We start from the raw sequence: 18,503 nt of genomic DNA, 5'->3' as shown, positions 1-18,503 counted from the left end.
GAAACTAAATATGAAAAGATGAAACAAGGAACAAGGTACTTATCCTATGGTAAATTATGGAGGCTCCCTCTTAATCCAACCTTTGAGGGATACCTACAACTTATAAAAATAATTCAAAAATGTCTTAACACAACATGTTAGACCTACAACTTTTAGAAATAAAAACATAAAGGAAATTCAGAACTTAGAATAGAAGACTAAGGAAGGATATGTGAAAGGGAGGAATTAGTAGTATAATTCCTTGAGTTTCAAATCTTCTTCGGTCTTGTTCTTCTTAGATGGCGCTTCATCGGTGACATTTTCTTTATTCCTATCTCTCTTCTTATTTCTTGGATTCTTAGGACAATGGCTCCTGTAATCACCCATCTTGTGGCAGTTGTAACATTCGAATTTGGATAGGTCCACTTTGTTCCTTGGTCCTTTGAATTTCTTGAAGGTTCCCTTCTTCTTGTGATGAGCAGAATAGGCATTTGAGGTGTTTTCTTTTTCATCCTCCTTGTTGTTTACTAACGATATTCTAGCTTCTTCTTGACTTCATGCATTCCACATTTGTTCAAGTGTTGGAGTATCCTTCCAATTGTTGAGTCCTGTTACAAAGGCACTCCAAGATTTTGGTAGTCCTAGAAGGGTAGTATTTATGAGCTCCTTTTCTGGGAAAAGTTTATCTATTGCTCGTAGTTCATCTTTGATTCTAGATATCCTTATAAAATATGATGAAACGGTATCATCATTTGTCATTTTAATATATCTTAGTTCATTTTTGAGGCTTGCTATTTGACCAATGTTCTTGATTGTGAATAAGTTGGAGAGGGCCTCATACATTTCTTGGGCAGAATTTATGTTGGATATGTATGGACTTAGGTTATCCTTAACTCCATCCACTATAAGGTTAATAGCTAATATTTTTGTTTCTCTGAACTTTTCTTTCTCTGCTTCTCTTGACTCATTTGTAGGCTTCTTAATTTTCCCTTGAACTAGATCCAAACTTTGTTCTTCTCGAGAATGAGGTCTATCTTCTTTTTCCAGGCCCTATAGTTGGAGGATCCTTCTAGTTTGTTTTCTGCCTTCATTGAGTTTGACATGGTTCCTGTAGATAGTAGGCTTGTCTCCTTATGTGATCCCCTTTTAATGACCTTTTTCTTGATCTCCTTTTTCGTCAATAGATCCTTTAACTTGCCTTTTTATTCCTTATTTACCTTAGCCCCGCTACCGTGTTAGAAAATCAGAAAGGCAGAAAGATTTTCTTATGTTGATAATTACTTGTGATATTCATATGTTCTTATTAACGTTCTTCTTTTATCTTTGTTTCATCAAAGCAATTATCAAAATCAAAACATGGAGATCAGGGACACCAGATGTAGGTGGACAGCCAGGAATAAAACCCCTATATAGGGGAAAACCCCGTCAAGAATTCTTCCTTCAGTAATTCAAATTGAGATGGACCAAGACCATAGACCAACAAACCTTCCTCCTCCACCAAGTCAGCCTTCTAGGATGATATAGTAGTCTCTTCTTATCCAACAGCTCCAACCCATCAACAATCCAAAAATTCGACTTCCTAGTTGCAGAATTTCGACCCCCAACACCAGATTTTCAGCCTCACAATTACTATAGAATTTTGGCCCATTTCTAGGAATTGCACAGCTTCAGACGTGTGGAAAAAGAGAGAGAATTTCGACTTCTTATGCTTGTGAGGGACCTCCTTCTCCTTTGTTGTCCTTTTCTTCTTCTTCCTTAGAGTTTCACACTTCTTCTTAGCCCAAAAACTCCAGATCAAACTTATTGTGAGTGATTGACAAATGAGGTCGAGTTGCTGCCTTTATGTAGTGATTTTACTACCCAATTTTAGGTCGACTTGTCCAATTTTGAGGCATACTTAATGGAGGAGGCCTAGAAGACTTATTTTAATATAAAATAAATTTCTTTCTTGACAAATAATTCCCAATAAGGGTTTCTTTCAATATGACATGGACAAGGACACTTGACAAAAACCCTAGAAGCCTTCAATGGAGGCTTTGACCTAAAACCAATTGACCCACGCATGAAACCCATGCTTTAATAAGTCAATTTTAATAATAATAAAATTTCTTTTTCTTTCTTTTGACAAATACATTATATTGTGACTTGCATATAATTATGTGTTGGAAAATGTAACTAGGTTCGGTCTTCATTAATGTATTTGAGTCATTATGAAATGTACTTGTCAAAAGAATAAAGAAAATAATTTTTACTATTGTATCAACGACTTATTAAAGCATGGGTTTCATGCTTGGGTCATCATTATATTAGTCAAAGTCATCATACACTGATTTTTATAGATGGACCATGCAAAATTCTGAATCATGATCACAAGTGAAGTTCTCTCTCTTTGCCGGCTCCTTTATTGAACCAAATTCTACTCTTAGGTTGCTTAATCATGGCCAAAGAGCCTTTGAAAGGGCACACCAATTTCTTGAGAAGGCATAATACTCTAACGTATATGTGTTATGTTGGCAGAAGGGGTGATGCATTCATTTGATGAGGCTCAAACTATATCCTCATTCTTAATAGAGTTTCCACTCATGCGATCTTTACATTTTTTTTGTTCATGGGTGGAAAGAAAGGAAGGAGGGTCCATTGTAATTCTATGGAAAGGAACATTGCTAATAACTTCTAGAGTCTTGTCATGAACCAAATCTTCCAATGATGAAGATTGCATAGTATTGAAGGCACTCATTGGTTATTTCCCTTGTTGCTTTTGACGCTGGTGGTGTTGTTGGTCTTGGGTTCATAGGGTCACAATGATGAAGATTGCCTTGATAAGGTGCACAAACTATCCCTTTGTTGCTTGGGACTTTACATCATATGGGAGTGCTAGATTTTGTTGTAAAATTAACCATTCCTTCTACTTAGAGCACTTTTCGGAACTATAGAATGGCATCATAGTCTGACCTCCTTACATGTAAACGTTGGATGCATTCACTAAGGATCCTACTAGGACAACTCCAAGTTGGTTCTCATAGATTCCGGATAGTAACAAACCACCATATACCACAATCAGATAGGATCTGTCAAATGTGCCATCTAAAGGAGCCAGAGACAGAGCCACATCTTACTTTTAGGTGCCCCCTATACTATGAGATCAAAGGAAACTATTAGTGCTTGTATCGAGATTCGAGAGGGATGCTTAGTGTTGATTTCTGGTAGCATTGGATGTGCTCTAAGTCTCAAATTTTGCAGGGAGGCTTGGGCACATGTATTCCAAAGAACCCAAAAGCGTTTTGGGAAATTCCACCCGAAGACAGTTTTATTAAAATAATTAATTATTTTTAATGGGTCCTGTTAACCACTACGTGTCAACGACCCATAGCAGTACATCCCCTTTTTTCGCAAAAGGAATAGCGCTTGATCGACATGTCCGTGCCATTCGACTATCATCATCAGCATGATCATGTTATATTGTAAACCCTTTCTGCATGTGTAAATTGTAAATAATCTCAGCGGATTTGTGTCGTGTATGTAATTTCTTAGGTAAACCTAATTTTTTGATGAAGATCTACATTCTGGAAGGTTTTTTGTCTCATCGACCCATGATCGGCAAAGTTTTCCTTCAGCCTTACCCCAAATCCGGAATGGATTTTTTCACTAGAATGTTAGGTGAGTCCTAGTGTGCTAGATCAAGTCTAGGTTAAAGTGATTTGGGAATAATCCTAACTATTTGGTTAGGCTATTTTATTACAAATTGCTTGATTTGCTAAATTATATCTGTGTCGCAGAACTGGGTAGTCTGTGAGGGTTTTGTTCAAATGGGTTTCCCCCCTTGAGATGTAAAAATGTAAAAATCATGATGTAAAATGTCTTGAGGGTTAGAAATAATTTATCCCCTCATAAGTCCTAGGTCCTAGGTAAATTTAAATTTTCCAGAGGTAAATTCGTGGGTCCTTTAAAAAATTAAATCTTAACTGGTCCAGGGACTAAGGTTAGTTGATTATTTTGCTAAATTTTATGTCTTAGGTCCCTGGGGTTAAGTCAAAGTCAAAGTTTTGAGGAAATAAATGCAAAATTTTAATTTTTAAATATATTAAAATGCATTTAATTGAAAAATTCGAAATTTCCTCAATATTTAAAATTTCGACGGATGAGATTAAAAGACAATTTGATCCTCATCAACGGTCAAGATCACTTTGACAATGATCACTCGAACTAGCCGTTGGGAAATTTATCATTAAATAGGGGGTCAGTTGTCAGTTGAGATCATTTGATCTGAGAGTCGTGTGCTAAGGAAAGCTCTCTTGTAATATTTTTTCATGTGCAAATAAAAAAAGACTTTGGGGTTAATCTCTATTGGTGTTACTCTTCGGAAAACTGCTGTAAGATGTTTTATTTTCTTGCATAGATTTACTGTCAACCATTGATGTTAGCTTATTGAAGAGTGATTTAGACACAGGTATCTTGCCTGATCACTAGGGTTTGAATGATAGTTTAATTTTTGAAATTAATGGTAGGTATCTCCATTAGATTTGAATTTCATTGTCGTTTTCTCTCTCTATGTTAATGGTTGAATTAAGCTGTGCAGGAAATCCTTGGTTTTGAGATTACCGGGCGTTCGGGGAAGTTTTCAGTTGGACCAGCCAACTCCTAGATAGCATTTTCTGAGGAGCCCAACTGGTTTTGATCCTCGGCTTATCATTAGAACTTTTGTTGTGGATGCATGAAGGTTTTTTTGAAGCACCTCATCTTAGATTTAAAATTAAAAAAAAAAATATATGTGTGGCATAATGACAGATCTGGCTGCTTAGAGCCTTTAAACTGTGAATACTGTAATTATTTAGATGTTTTTTGGTTTTTTAGTTTAATCCTTGCATATATTATTTCTGGGTGTTTTGTTTTGTCATTGCAGGTTGCAGAGCTGAAGAAGAGATTTTTGTTTGAAGCCAGATCTAGGCCCTGGAGGGTAAGATCTGGCCTCAGAGTCAGCTCTTGCAGGGGTTTTCTGGAAAAGGTTTCTGAAGAAATTCGAGGTTTTCCAAGCCATTTGTCTGCTGGGGTTTCATTTTCGCAGGAAAATTTCGAATTTTTTTTTAAGGGTGTATGCTGCCCTGGGCCTGCAACAGGCTCCCCATCAATTTCTCACGCACTACTCACGCTGTCTTCCTACCTGCGTACTCTCCTTCCCTCCACGCAACCTTCACACTGTCAAATGCAGCTCTCTTCAACGCCTTCAGCCCATAGTCTCCTTCCAATCGTTGCACCATCGAACCCTCTCCACGCAGCTTCAAATTGCTCTTCCATCTCGAAACCCACAGCTCCATCCCCTTGCTATCGACCATACCTGCAAAACAGACTCGTCCAGCACCTCCAAATCTCTCCACGCAGTCAATGCTCAATCCGTCATTCCCCTCCCCTCTCTGCGTATTCATCCAAGCCTGCTCCTCAACTTGCAAAACGAATTAGCAAACCCCCATTGCCGTAGTCATTTCTTTCGCCCGCTCCTCTGCCAGCCTTCACGCTCCATCTTTTCCCTTTGCCTTGAACCTTCACGCAGCAACCTGCTCCAAATCATCACGCAACTACACGTTATCTTCATCTCCACGCTGCCCGTTCGAACTATCCTTGCAATAACATCTATTCCATTCAACACACCCCACGGCTCCCAGTCCTCATCCACCTGTGTGCTGCCAAGAAGTCCTCGATGTCACCATCCTCCTTGCCCCTTCCGTCGATTTTTTTTTACCTGCACGCAAGTAGCAGTGAAAACAATACGCTCATACATTAGTATACGTTCAGTTTAGGAATTCACATTTCAATTTTTTTTATTAAGTTAGGTTTCATGGTTTAAGCTTAGGGTTAATTCCTTTTCATATTTTTTGATTAGGCATAAAGCTGCATAAAGTTCAATTTAGTGTCATCTTTATTATTTTTTTTTTGATTTAAAATCAGTAAAATTTGAAGTTAGATCTTTATCTGATTTAGATTTAGATTTAGGTTTTGTTTAGATTTAGAGTTAGATTTTGTTAGGTTTTAGTTTTAGATATATTCGATTTTAGTTTTGTTTCATTTTGATTTTAAATTTTAAATAATAAAAAATAAAAATAAACTAAAAACTTTGATTTAAGTTTTATTTTTATTTTTTTTACTTTCACCTTTTTACAATAATTTTTCATTAAAAAAAATAAACATTTAAAAAAATCCTAAAAATCCAAATCATTAAAAAGTCTAAAAATTTATCAAAATCCTAAACATTTAAAAAATCATAAAAATATTTTAAACTTTGGTGACTAAGGATTTTGAAATAAAATAAAAAGGGTTTGTGCTTTAGTGATAAGAAAATTTAAATGTGGCCTATGGCCCATTAAATTTTTTATTTTAGGCCCTTTTCTTTTTTTCGTTACATATTGAAAATTGTTCTGGGTAACTTGTTTTATTGATGGTTAATTCAAATATTGAAGGCACTGGTCTAAATTTTTTTCTATCTTGTGGTCGTGTCTTGTTTACTTTGGCGTTTAATCTATCAATCTGATTCATCAAGTTATCCATCATTAAGATCTCCTAGAGTCTGTTTTTCACAGGCTATCTTCATCTATTCACCTAGGGACTACCCCCCTTGACTTACCTAGGAGAGAGTCTAAACGGAGTAAGGATCAAGAGTGACAACCCTTACTCTAAACGTTGTTGCCGCCTAGACACTCTATGCGACAACAGGTCCCTAGGTCTAAACTTAGGAAATTAAAATAATTAATGGGTATTAATCTAACTGTGGGTGTAACTTCTAGAATAAGACGAGGATCAAGCATAAATGATCTTAGCCATTGTTTAGCTTCTAATCTGGGCCGTTGAATGTCAACGAGAAGATTATTTAGGGAGGCTTGAGGGTCATTTGGAAGACACACACAGAGAGAGTTCAGAAGATTGAATTTATGAAGCAGAGCAGTTGCCGGTGAGAAATTCGAAGTGAGCTTTTGCAGTGAGGGGCAGGGATAGTATTTGAAGGGAAATCTTTCCCAGTTGGAGAATACTAAGCAGAGAAGGCAGAATGGAGATCCAGCAGTAGCAGCGCAGAGGTAGAGGGGTTGACGCAGAGCTATGTAGGCCCACGCAAAGGCAACATACGCTGACGTTGAGGCAGCGTAGAAGTCGAGAGGAAGTTTGAAAATTTGTTGAAGGAATCGATTTCAGAAGCTGGGAGCCGGGGTGTGAGACTAGGAGGCAGAAATCGAAGTTCCTAGGCAACAAATCGATTAGTAGGAGGAGTGATGCAGTCCCTAGAGGGTTTGATGGTGGGCTGATGCAGACACTGCGTAGAGGTAGCCAGGGGCAGTGATTCAGGGGCTGGATTAGCCAAAACTTCCAGTGATAGTGTGAGGTAATCTCATAGATCTCTTTGTCAGTGATATTCTCTGTAACTGGATTGTCGGGAAGGCATCTAGAAGTTGTGTTCAGAAATTACTACTACATAATAATAAAACCCTCAGATCTGCTGCACTGGTTTCCTGAATTGGGTTTTTTCGGGGACATTTGTCCAAAAATAACTGTGTCACTTGTGTTGTATCTTTTCATGTTCAATTTCTTGTTTCAGCATATTATTTTTAATTAAGTGAAGGCTGCAGTAGTATTTACTTCGATATTTACCATAAAACATAGTAAATAACTAGTATGGACTAACAAGTAGGAGAAGTAACATCAGTCTGCTGCAGTAGGGATTTCAGGTTTAGGAATTTTCACATGGTATTAGAGTTGCAGGTGAAACAAGAGAACAGTGCTGGAAGAGCCTAGCGCTGAAGGAGGAAGGGAGTTCGAAATTCCTGCAGAGGCAGTAATTCGAATCCCCTGAGAGTTTGCGCAGTTAGGATAGGAGGGAAAGATTATTGTGGTAAATCTCTCTCGGAGTGAGTAGACAGAGAGGTAGGATTTCCAGATTGAGATTTGTCAGTGGCAGAGGGGGAAGCGCAGCAGAAGCTTCAACGAAGAGGGTTTTTTCTGGTGGGACACAGTTTTCTGTAGGTAGTTGCTGGGTAGAAAGTCGCCAGAGGGAAGAGAGAGACACAATTGAGGGAATTCTTCCTCAGAGGATTCCCAGCTAAGGGGTCTGAATTCTCATTAGCTCCAGAAGGGGTAGATCTACAAGCTCCAGAAGGGAGTGCGTAGGCCAGTCTAGTGCTGCGTAGAGGAGAGAGGAGGCTATTCGACTTTTTCAATTGGTAGAGATGGCAACCAGTGGACTGAGAGATCAGGATAGGTTGGATGGGGCATCCAACTATGTGATCTGGAAGGCAAGGATGTCATGCCTTCTGGATGAGCATTTTCTCAAAGTCTACGTCGACGGCGTGGTGGTTGAGCCCGCGGATCCAAATCTGCTCAATAAGTACAAGGGAGAAATGGCGAAGACAAAAAGAATGCTCCTCGATGAAGTGAATGATCATATAGTCTGTCACATAGCTGGCAGAAACACTGCCAAGGAGATGTGGGATGCATTGTTGACGCTGTATCAAGGATCTTCCGAGCAACGGAAGATGTACTTGGAGCAAAAGATGAGATCTACGTAGATGCAGAAGGGGGAGTGCAAATATCCATTCCTCACGAAGCTTTAGGAGACCTGGGATGAGTTAGTAGTTGTGGGGTCTACACCTCAAGGTTCCGAGATGGTGAGACTGGCCCTAAACTTAGTCTCAGAAGAGTGGCAAGTCTTTGTCCAGAGCATCCTGGGCAGGGCAACTTTGCCAGACTGGGATAGTATGTGGGCAACTCTCAAGTAGGAAGAGCTGAGGAGAGATCTATTCAAGTGTAAGCTTGATGGAAGCAGCATCAGTTGGTAGAAGCCTAAGGAGGAGGAAGAGAATGCAACCCTTGCATCCAAGGGGCAGCAGGAGCAACATAAGCGAAAGGAGGACGTCTCGAAGATCAAATGCTTTAGGTGTGGTGAAATGGGTCACTACGCAACTCAGTGTCCCTGAGGAAGAAAGACAAAGATGAGAAGCACGATCCAAAGGCTACACCCGTGAAGATCGAAGAAGAAGAGTTTTCCATGACAACCGAGATACCTCCAAGAGGGAGGTGGGATGATTTAGAGTTGTAGTTCGAAAGAGCTATGGATGGGCAGGATCCTTGAGGAGCCCACCTCTCAGATCAATTCCTTGCTATAGGAGCCCAGATCAGAAGTAGCAGGATGAACTAGTGTCAGTTGATGCAAAGGAGTGTTGGAGCGACATATGCAGTGGCTAGAACACCAAGTCTAAGTAGTGTAGTGCAGAGTTGCAGCAATGCAAGGAGGCACGGTGCAGTAGCAGCAGCATCGCAGTGGCTTCAGAGGGATAGCGTGGGACTAGCAGCAGTCAGATCTTCAACATCGAGATGCATCCATTTTGAACACTTGTTCAGATTTTGGTATGCTTTTAAGTTGCAGTGCAGATGAAGTGTTAGTAGTGGCAGTGTTAGTAGCAGCACAAATGCAACACTTGGGAGGGAGTTGTAGTATGTATGCAGTGTTGACAGTGGCAGTGTCAGCATCATTACAGTTGTAGCAGCAGCGTAGTAGTCGGTGGACAGCATGTCAGACATCAACAACACAGAGGAAGATGTCATGAAGTCGGGGTGATGGTTCAGTGGGAGGCATTGCTAGAGCACATTCCTTGCTAAGAGGGAGTGTTGATTTCTGGTAGCATTGGATGTGCTCTAAGTCTCAAATTTTGCAGGGAGGCTTGGGAACATGTATTCCAAAGAACCCAGAAAGCGTTTTGGGAAATTCCACCCGGAGACAGTTTTATTAAAATAATTAATTATTTTTAATGGGTCCCTAAGTCTAAACTTAGGAAATTAAAATAATTAACAGGTATTAATCTAACTGTGGGTGTAACTTCTAGAAGAAGACGAGGATCAAGCAGAAATGATCTTAGCCATTGATTAGCTTCTAATCTAAGCCATTGAATGTTAATGAGAAGATTATTTAAGGAGGCTTGAGGGTCATTTGGAAGACACACACAAAGAGAATTCAGAAGATCGAATTTCTGAAGCAGAGTAGCTGTCGGTGAGAAATTTGAAGTGAGCTTTTGCAGTGAGGGGCAGGGATAGTATCCGAAGGGAAATCTTTCTCGGTTGGAGAATACTCAGCAGAGAAGGCAGAGGGAGATCCAGCAGTGGCAACGCAGAGCTAGAGGGGCTGGTGTAGAGCTACGTAGGCCCACGCAGAGGCAGCGTAGGCTGATGCTGAGGCAACGCAAAAGCCGAGAGGAAGTTTGAAAATTTGTTGAAGGAATCGATTTCAGAAGCTGGGGGTCGGGGTGTGAGATCGGGAGGCAGAAATCGAAGTTCCTGGGCAGCAAATCGGTTAGCAGGAGGAGTGACACAGTCCCTAGAGGGTTTGACGTTGGGTTGACGCAGACACTGCGCAAAGGCAGCCAAGGGCAGTCATTCAGGGGCTGGATCAGCCAGAACTTCCAGTGATAGTGTGAGGTAATTTCACATATCTCTTTGTCAGTGATATTCTCTGTAACTGGATTGCCAGGAAGGCATCTAGAAGTTGTATTCAGAAATTACCACTGCATAATAATAAAACCCTCAGATCTGCTGCATCGGTTTTCCCGAATTGGGTTTTTCCAGGGATATTTCTTCAAAAATAACTGTGTCACTTGTGTTGTATCTTTTCTTGTTCAGTTTCTTGTTTCGGCATATTATTTTTAATTTAGTGAAGGCTGCAGTAGTATTTACTTCGATATTTACTGTAGAACATAGTAAATAACTTGTATGGATTAACAAGTAGGAGAAGTAACATCAGTTTGCTGCAGTAGGGATTCCATGTTTAGGAATTTTCACACTTAGCTCTCTTCATTAGGGACATTTTTAGCCACAAATCTCAGTTCCTGCACAATATGCCCCTCCTTGAGATGACTAGGATGATAACCTCATTCTTTCAAGTGGATTAGTCAGAATTAGAACCATAAATGACGGGCAAAAGTTTACGGTGTACTAGACAGTAGAAGCATGAGATCTCAGATCTCTTCTCTTTCTCCCCCTTCGGGAAGTCGATGAATTCCTCCAAGACTAGTTCGATGATGCTGAACTGTACAACAATTCTCATGTTGTTTTGTGCCACGGTCTTTTATATGCATGTCATAGTAGCACTACCGCTTGTATCTTTCTTTCTTTATGTTATTTTCAGCATTTTCTAGGAGCTATGCTTGCACTCCCACATTGTATTCATATTGATTGTCCTCTTCTTCAGACCCATTGACCTACTTTCGTGGTTTGTTGGACATTAATAAAATTATCTTATCTTATTTTGTGCTTCTCTATGACCCTAGTTTATTGTTCTATGATTCCATGTATTCAATTTCTCGGTTATTTTTTGACTTGTGCACACCCTTGTGGTTCTTTATGGCCATAGATTATTGTTCTATGCATTCCATGTAAGTCAGTTGTGTTTAGTGTATAATTACAGTCAAGTAGTCAAACTCATGTTTTGCAAAAATTACAGGATAAAGGTTATGTATCAGTAGCATTTAAGTTGTAATTTTATCTGTTATTTTCAGTTTAAAGTGAAATGTTGTTTTTCTTTAGGAGCCATTTGACATCTAGTTGAGGGTGACTAACAATGTCAGGTCTGTTGTCCAATTTAAGTAGTTGGAGAGCTTCAGAATTTGTAAATCTTTAGGCAAATGTCTGACATTCTAAATTCATTTTTATGGCATCGAAGGTTAAAGGTTGAAACATAAGTTACATAACTTTTAGCTTTTTATGGAAGTCTAATTTATGAATCAGTTCTTTAAGCTGAACATCAGGTATTCAATTTGAAGAGAGTTTTTTTATTTCAATTAGGTAAATAAAGCACTGAATTCATTGTGAGTGTGAACCAGTAAATCTATTATACTTTGTTGCTGCTTTCATTTGACTTGAAGAACATTTTTAATTAATTTTACATTCAAGACTGGTGAAATTATCATATCCTTTTCTCATTTGTAGGTTTCAAGTTTGGTGCTGATCGATGCAAGTGCATATGCAGAGGGTACTGGAAACATGGCAAAATTCCCAAAATTTCTAGCATATGCTGGGGTGAGATGGTCAGTTAGTAGTGTTAATTTGTTTTGGTATATTTTGTCTGGTTAAATGAGACCTGTAGTGAAAAATATTGGGTGTTTAGGCCTGTGACAATAAATCCACACAAATCTTGCAGGTAATTTGATTGCAGGTCATAAATAATGGTTTCAATTCTTGTTTTAGCTGTATTTAGTATTTATCTATTTGATTCTCTATGTGACCTCTATCTGTATTGATTGCCATGCCAATTCCATATATATAAATCAAAATACATAAACACTTTAGAGGGACAGAAAATGGTTTGTATCTATAATCCAGGAAGCAGAGAAAAAGGAAGCAAGAAAGAAACTATATTACCATCCAAGGATGACCAAAAGAAGTTAATGGGACCACAAAGCACGTGGTGTGTAAACAGTTATACAGCATGCGGGTGTATACAATTACTCTGATCTAGCTACTCAAAGCATCAAGGTTATATATGTAAATGCGCTACAAATGTGCAGCACAAAAGTGTGTTCTATGTAGCTATCAATAGTCAAGGTTCCTTTACCCCACGTGTTACTATTAAGTGTGCCAAAACTTGCCTATGAGTGTCAAATATAAAGGTTCTGTAGCAATGGGTGTCTTTTGCACATTCTTGGGTGCATTTTGAGTGATACTTCAAAAAGATGGAGTACATCTCCATTTAACACAGTCAGACATTGAACGTTTATATCTAATGTTCACTGCCAATATTATTATTGTTTATTACCTGCTTTCTAAGTCGGTTTATAATATTTACCTCAAAGTTAACATGCACCATCTATACATACTAAAATCCTCCGATGTGCTAAATGTCACTAATAACTTTGCCTTGTTGTGTAGCAACTTATTTGATATCTTTTTTTGAAAACTTTTAGTTCAGAAGTGCAATGTTTTTGTCACTGACATCTTTTTGTCTGGCAGGTTTCTTTACTGAAGAGTATTCCATTGCGATCATATGCTAATCTTTTGGCTTTCCATAGCATATCCACTGCCAGAATAATAGATTCGATGAATGTAAGTAACTGTGAGTGTATGATGGAGAAATTGTCTTTCTTTTAATTCCACTTTCTTTTCCTTTGTAACATCAAAAACAAATGATAGCTGCTTTTGTGATCTTATCAATATGAATAGCATGATACACAACTTTAAATATCTAATTTTTAAGATATCTAGTGTTATGAAGTATGAACCTTGTGCAGTGATTGATAAATTCACCCTCACAATAAATTCAGTGCTTATTCACCTATTTGAAATAAAATAACTCTCTTCAAATTGCATAGTGATGTTCCGGCTTAAATAACTGATTGATAAATTAGTCTTCCATAAAAATCTAAAAGAAGTTATGTTTCTTTCAACCCTTAACCTTTAATGCCTTAAAAAGGTAACATCTAGCATGCATAGTGTACCAGAAGCAACATTTGCTTGCAATTGATTCGGACTCATTTCTTTACACCAAAGCTTCATTTTACATTTTATAGCGCATCTGGTTGTGTTGTTTCACATATGATATAACCCATAACATATATAATAACTCCTGGTTGTCTTATTTGTTGTGAAGAGGTCAAGTGTTTGTTAGTTACTCAAAACATAAGTTTTGAGATTCTCATATGCCATGTTTACAGTATACTCCAAGATTTTTGACCTCTTGTTGCTGACTAGATCAGTAGCTTTCCAGCACCTTTGTGTGAACAATTAGAGTTCAAGAGAGATTGAATCTTTTTTGTCTTATAAAATTTCTGCCTTTCCATATTTCAAGTAGACTCAATTTATCGTAGAAGCATCCCTTAGTACAACCTGAGAATTATCACTAGTATTAGTTAGAAACATGTACACACCAAGGGTTGATATAATTAACATTGAGCAGCTACAGGCCGATTTTTTTGGCACTTGGTGCTTCCCTAGGGCTTCACATGTATAATTCAAGCACAAAGTGGGAATTGACCTTCTTGAGGTTTTTGCTTTAGTTTCAAGAGGTTTTGAGATGCAGAGGTGAAATACCCATGTTTGTATGTTGATGAAGGCATTTTATAGTTGATTAATGTACCACGAGTTTGGTGTTTCAAGATCAATGAGTTGTTACCCATGGTGGGCTTTTCCAACATTTGTGCAGATTTTTACAGTGTTCCATGGGATACGTCCCATAGGGTTGGGGCCCATGGTTATGCCCCTTTGTTCCCCGCTTCCTTGCAAAGGAGTTGCCTAGTGAAATGTTTCACCATGCCCCTTTTTGCAAAACTCCATGAAACCTAACTTGGAATATTCTTCGATTTGTGGGACGTGTTTTGCAAAATGGGGAGCTTGTGGGCTTCCCCTCCTGAAAAGTGATACACATTTCACAAAAAGGGGGCTTGTGGGTGCCCTCCCTCAATTTTTTTTCCAAAAAGCATAAAAAGTTAAAAAAAGCAAAAAGTAAACTACTAAACTTAGTTCACCTTTATTTATACGTCTCTCTTATTTGACATTTACAAGTCTTTTAGCATTTGGCTTTGAGATATGAATGAGCTGCACATAGCATTCGTTACTCATAAGAGGCGAGTGACTCTAACTCAAATATTAACACTCCCATTGATGGCTTTCATGCCGTTGTACAGTAGATGGATGTATAGGACCAATCAATGGTATTGATTCCTTCGTGCTCTTTTGATGTCGATTTGTGTTCACTGTTAATTTTTGGCTGTAACTTTTGACTTTCAATATTGATGACCAAGTCCTTCACTTGTCACCCTACTATTTTTGAAAAATTTTAATTTACTATTTCAAACTTCTGTATCTAATATACTTAGTACTTTTCTAATACAAATCAATGTATTTCATTTGTTATAAGTTATAAATTTTTGATGTGCATGTATCACTGATTCAATGTGAAGTATGATAATATTGCTGGTGAATGAATCGTGTTTGTCATTTTCACATTTCAACTTTGTATTTACATTGCACAATGATGAATTTACATGGGATGAATTTTTATTGTTGGAGTTTTTTCTTTTTGTTGTTCTCTTCAATTTAGAGATGGCCCCTCCTATGCTAGGGACCTCGATGTCTCTCCAAACCCTATTAATTCCTCTAAAATTTGGGAGGTGTCTCCACACATCCCCAGTGTGCATTCCCCGCTCTCATGCTCCCATGTCTTGGAAACTTGGGGGAACATTGGATTCTCTTGTTTTTAGCTTTATAGCTGCAATCCAATTCTCTCTCTCTCTCTCTCTCTCTCTATATATATATATATATATATGTAAAATTGGCAACTAGAGCCAAATTCCACTTTGGACAGTTCTTTTGATGGAAATTATTATTGCATTGAATTCCTCTTTTTGAGAGGACCAAAATCGACCTAAACATCATCAAATTTGGACAAACAAAAGTGTGTTTTTGAATTTATGCCCACATGTGCAAATTATCAAGGTTGACCATATCTTCATGTAGGTTCATGAAGCCCAAGCGTCATGTCTCTTTGCCTTCAACGATTTGTATAAATAGAGGCACCCTCAATCCTCATTTCACACATAAACATGCTTGAATATATGACTGAGGCAGCTGAGTTCTTGAAGGAGGACGAAGGATTGTTTGTTTCTGGTTTATCTTTTGCATCAGGGCTGAGATTCTCCAAGATGGACAGCCACAGGCCATAAGGAAAAGTCTGGACAGTTTTGTATGGGCAATTTATCCTTGCAGGTCCAAGTTCAAGAGTAGAAAGGCATGCCGAGTTAGTGCAATTGTTTCTAGGCTAGTCTGTGGTTAACTTAAGGGAGAAATTCTCTCCTTGTGAGGCTGCAACTCTGATCTATTACATCAGGTAGGGCCGCAGGTCTGTAGTAGCCTAGATGAAGGGGGCTGAGATGCCTAATCTGGGTACAGACCAGCCCTAAGGGAAACACCTTGCATGTCAAGTACAACCGCGGTTAAGAGGAGGAGTTTATTGGTGCAGTTAGAAGGGATAACAGTGATCCGTAAGCAGCCCTAACCAGACCAACCCTCTTCAGCAGTATGTCTCTAGTTCATGCCAGGATTGCAGTTTTGAGTGGATCATTTATTTGTCTAAGGTGATGTTAGATCTTCAAATTGGCAAGTCAGTATTGACTTTGAATCAGTGTTGTGAAAATCGCGTCCAGGATTAAATTGGCGAGGGTCTGAAATTGGAAAAAATCGTAAAAATCAGGATAAAAATCAGCAAAATTAAAAAAAAAATACAAAAAAAATACAAAAGAAAAAACAAAAATCAAGATTAAATTGTGGTTTTTTCAAAATGAAAAAACCACTGATTTAATTGGCCGATTTAATCATTTCAGTAAAAAAATCGCGATTTTCGCAACGCTGCTTTGAATCATTGTATTCTATCTCTCTCTCTCTGCTGAACATTTGATAATTGATAATAAGAAGATTTGTTCAAGGGTTTTCCCCATCTTGGGGTTTTTCCTTGGCTCGAGCCATATTCTTGTGTTCTTCTGTCTTGGCTTGTCTTCAACATTTATCGTTTATGTTCTTTCATCAGTTACTGTCATATGATAATGATTAATGTCATTGCTAATGGACTAATGGGCAAATGGATTAATGAAGTAACTGACCTAAGCAAAGAACATGTTAAAACTTAACATGGTATCAGAGCTCAGGTGAGGACAAGCCCAAGCATGAGAGAATGCAATCACTAAGAAGCATTTGAGGAATTTCTTGATTTAATTTAAGTCTTCAGCCCTCTGTGGTAGGGCAAGTCCGAGTTCAAGAATGACAAATCTGTAATATTTTCTTAAGGCCTTTTACAAGCCCTAATCAATGAATATGGGCACCAATCTAAGAGCAACTCGAGCATTGTGGGCAGAGGTTGGAAGTCAACATGGTATGTACCAATATTCATAAGGTGTGTTTTGATCAGTGTGGAAAAAGTCTGCAAAAAATCGCGATTTAATCCGAAAAATGCGATTTTTTAAACTAAATGATTTAATCCCCTGACTTTTTGGTGACTTTTTCAGAAAGGAAAAAATCTTGATTTAATCATTATACTCCCGATTAAATTGGGAGTCGACCCAAAAAGTCGGCCTCCCTCCCAGGCTGCGGATAAAGAGGCTGCAAAGGCGAAAATGATATAATTTTCTGTTGTTTAATCTTAAGGAAGAGAGTGGAATCTTTCAAACATAGCCCTAGAAATTTGATGATAATGTTGTGCTGTGCAATTTGTTTTGTTGTTGAATCTTAATTTTTAGCATTATAGTTGGTTGGTGTTACTGAGAAAATTAATTTCTTAGTTGCTATATTCTGTTGAATGTTGAAACATATACGACGATTATTGGTTTGCTCTTGTTGGATGTTATGTCTGCAAAACAATAGGGATCTATATGAGATGTGCAAAAAAATACAGAGAAGAGACATTAGCCAGAGGCTAAGCTGTCAGAAGGCTGCTATAAGAAACTGAGAAGACTATGAAAAAGAAGTGCATACCTAGCTCAACGAGCATGATTGTGAGACATAAGAGCAAGAGGACAAGGAGTATCCAGAGCAAGCAAGGAAGTGTAAATAGCTGAAGAACATTCCCAAGAATCAACACTGTTATGATCATATTTTTTGTGGATAATGTTGAAAAACATTGGTGATAAAATGCACTTAGAATGCAGACTGCAAGAGTGTAACATGCTTTTAGTGATCGAATTCACATGTAAAGAATAACATTGTAGTAAAACACTGAAAACACCTCTAAACTGTGACTTCGACTCTAGATGAAAAAAAAAATATTTAAAAAATGAACAATTTTGTGTTTTTTTAATTTTGCCGACTTTTTCAAAAAACTCCCGACTTTAACGAGTTTTTCAACTTTTGGACCCTTGCCGAATTAATCCCGACTTCGACTTTTTCCACATTGGTTTTGATTGATATCAAGATATTTTCGGCTTGCTAGGAGGATTATTTTGTAGACCTAACCAATCAAGCTTTAGATTGTATCATCATTAATTTCGGAGAAATATCTGAGACTTTATCTGTGAACTTATGGAAGAATTTTTGTGCTAAGTTTGGTAATGAATGTTGACCTTCAGCAATAAGAGTTTTTAAACAGACAGTATGGATTCCATCTACAATTGTCAAGTCAGTATATGTCCTTGATACAATGAAGGGTTTCTGATGTATCATTGACATTATACTGTAGCAGTAAGGATCAGGTACAACCATGAGGATTTTATTTTAATCAGTACATCAGTAAGGGTTTCTAAAGGATAGAAGTACAAGGACTTTGATATTAAAAACTTGTGTTGAACATCATCCTTTGCATCAAAATAAGGGCATCTGTAGTTGCCTCTTATGTGAAATCAACCTTGTACCTCAGTTGACTGCTCTGGCATCTATTCAAGCCTCTGATTGATTAAGGGACAAAGGTCTTCAAGGTTAAGGATCCATTTTCATCAATTTAGGCAGAAGTATTAGTTCTTAAAGTGAATACTGAAGTATGTGTTACTGCTCAAACTAGCAGGAGTCATAAAAGGGGATCCTTG

At 38.1% G+C, this 18,503-nt stretch overlaps 1 protein-coding gene across 1 annotated transcript in view; it reads left to right on the top strand.

Annotated features, from left to right (window-relative positions):
* LOC149140453 (alpha/beta-Hydrolases superfamily protein) overlaps positions 1-18,503 on the top strand; it is a 316,859-nt gene that overhangs the window by 190,189 nt on the left and 108,167 nt on the right. The window contains exons 6-7 of the mRNA XM_089446544.1: positions 11,932-12,021; positions 12,952-13,044. Of these exons, the coding sequence (XP_089302670.1) occupies positions 11,932-12,021; positions 12,952-13,044 (183 nt within the window). The remainder of the gene's footprint in view (positions 1-11,931; positions 12,022-12,951; positions 13,045-18,503) is intronic.

The sequence above is a fragment of the Pinus tabuliformis genome, chromosome X (genome assembly GCF_031772625.1).
Source record: "Pinus tabuliformis cultivar Carrire ecotype Pingquan chromosome X, CPIR1, whole genome shotgun sequence".
Lineage (NCBI taxonomy): Eukaryota > Viridiplantae > Streptophyta > Pinopsida > Pinales > Pinaceae > Pinus > Pinus tabuliformis.
This window is presented reverse-complemented; position numbering and strand designations above follow the sequence as displayed.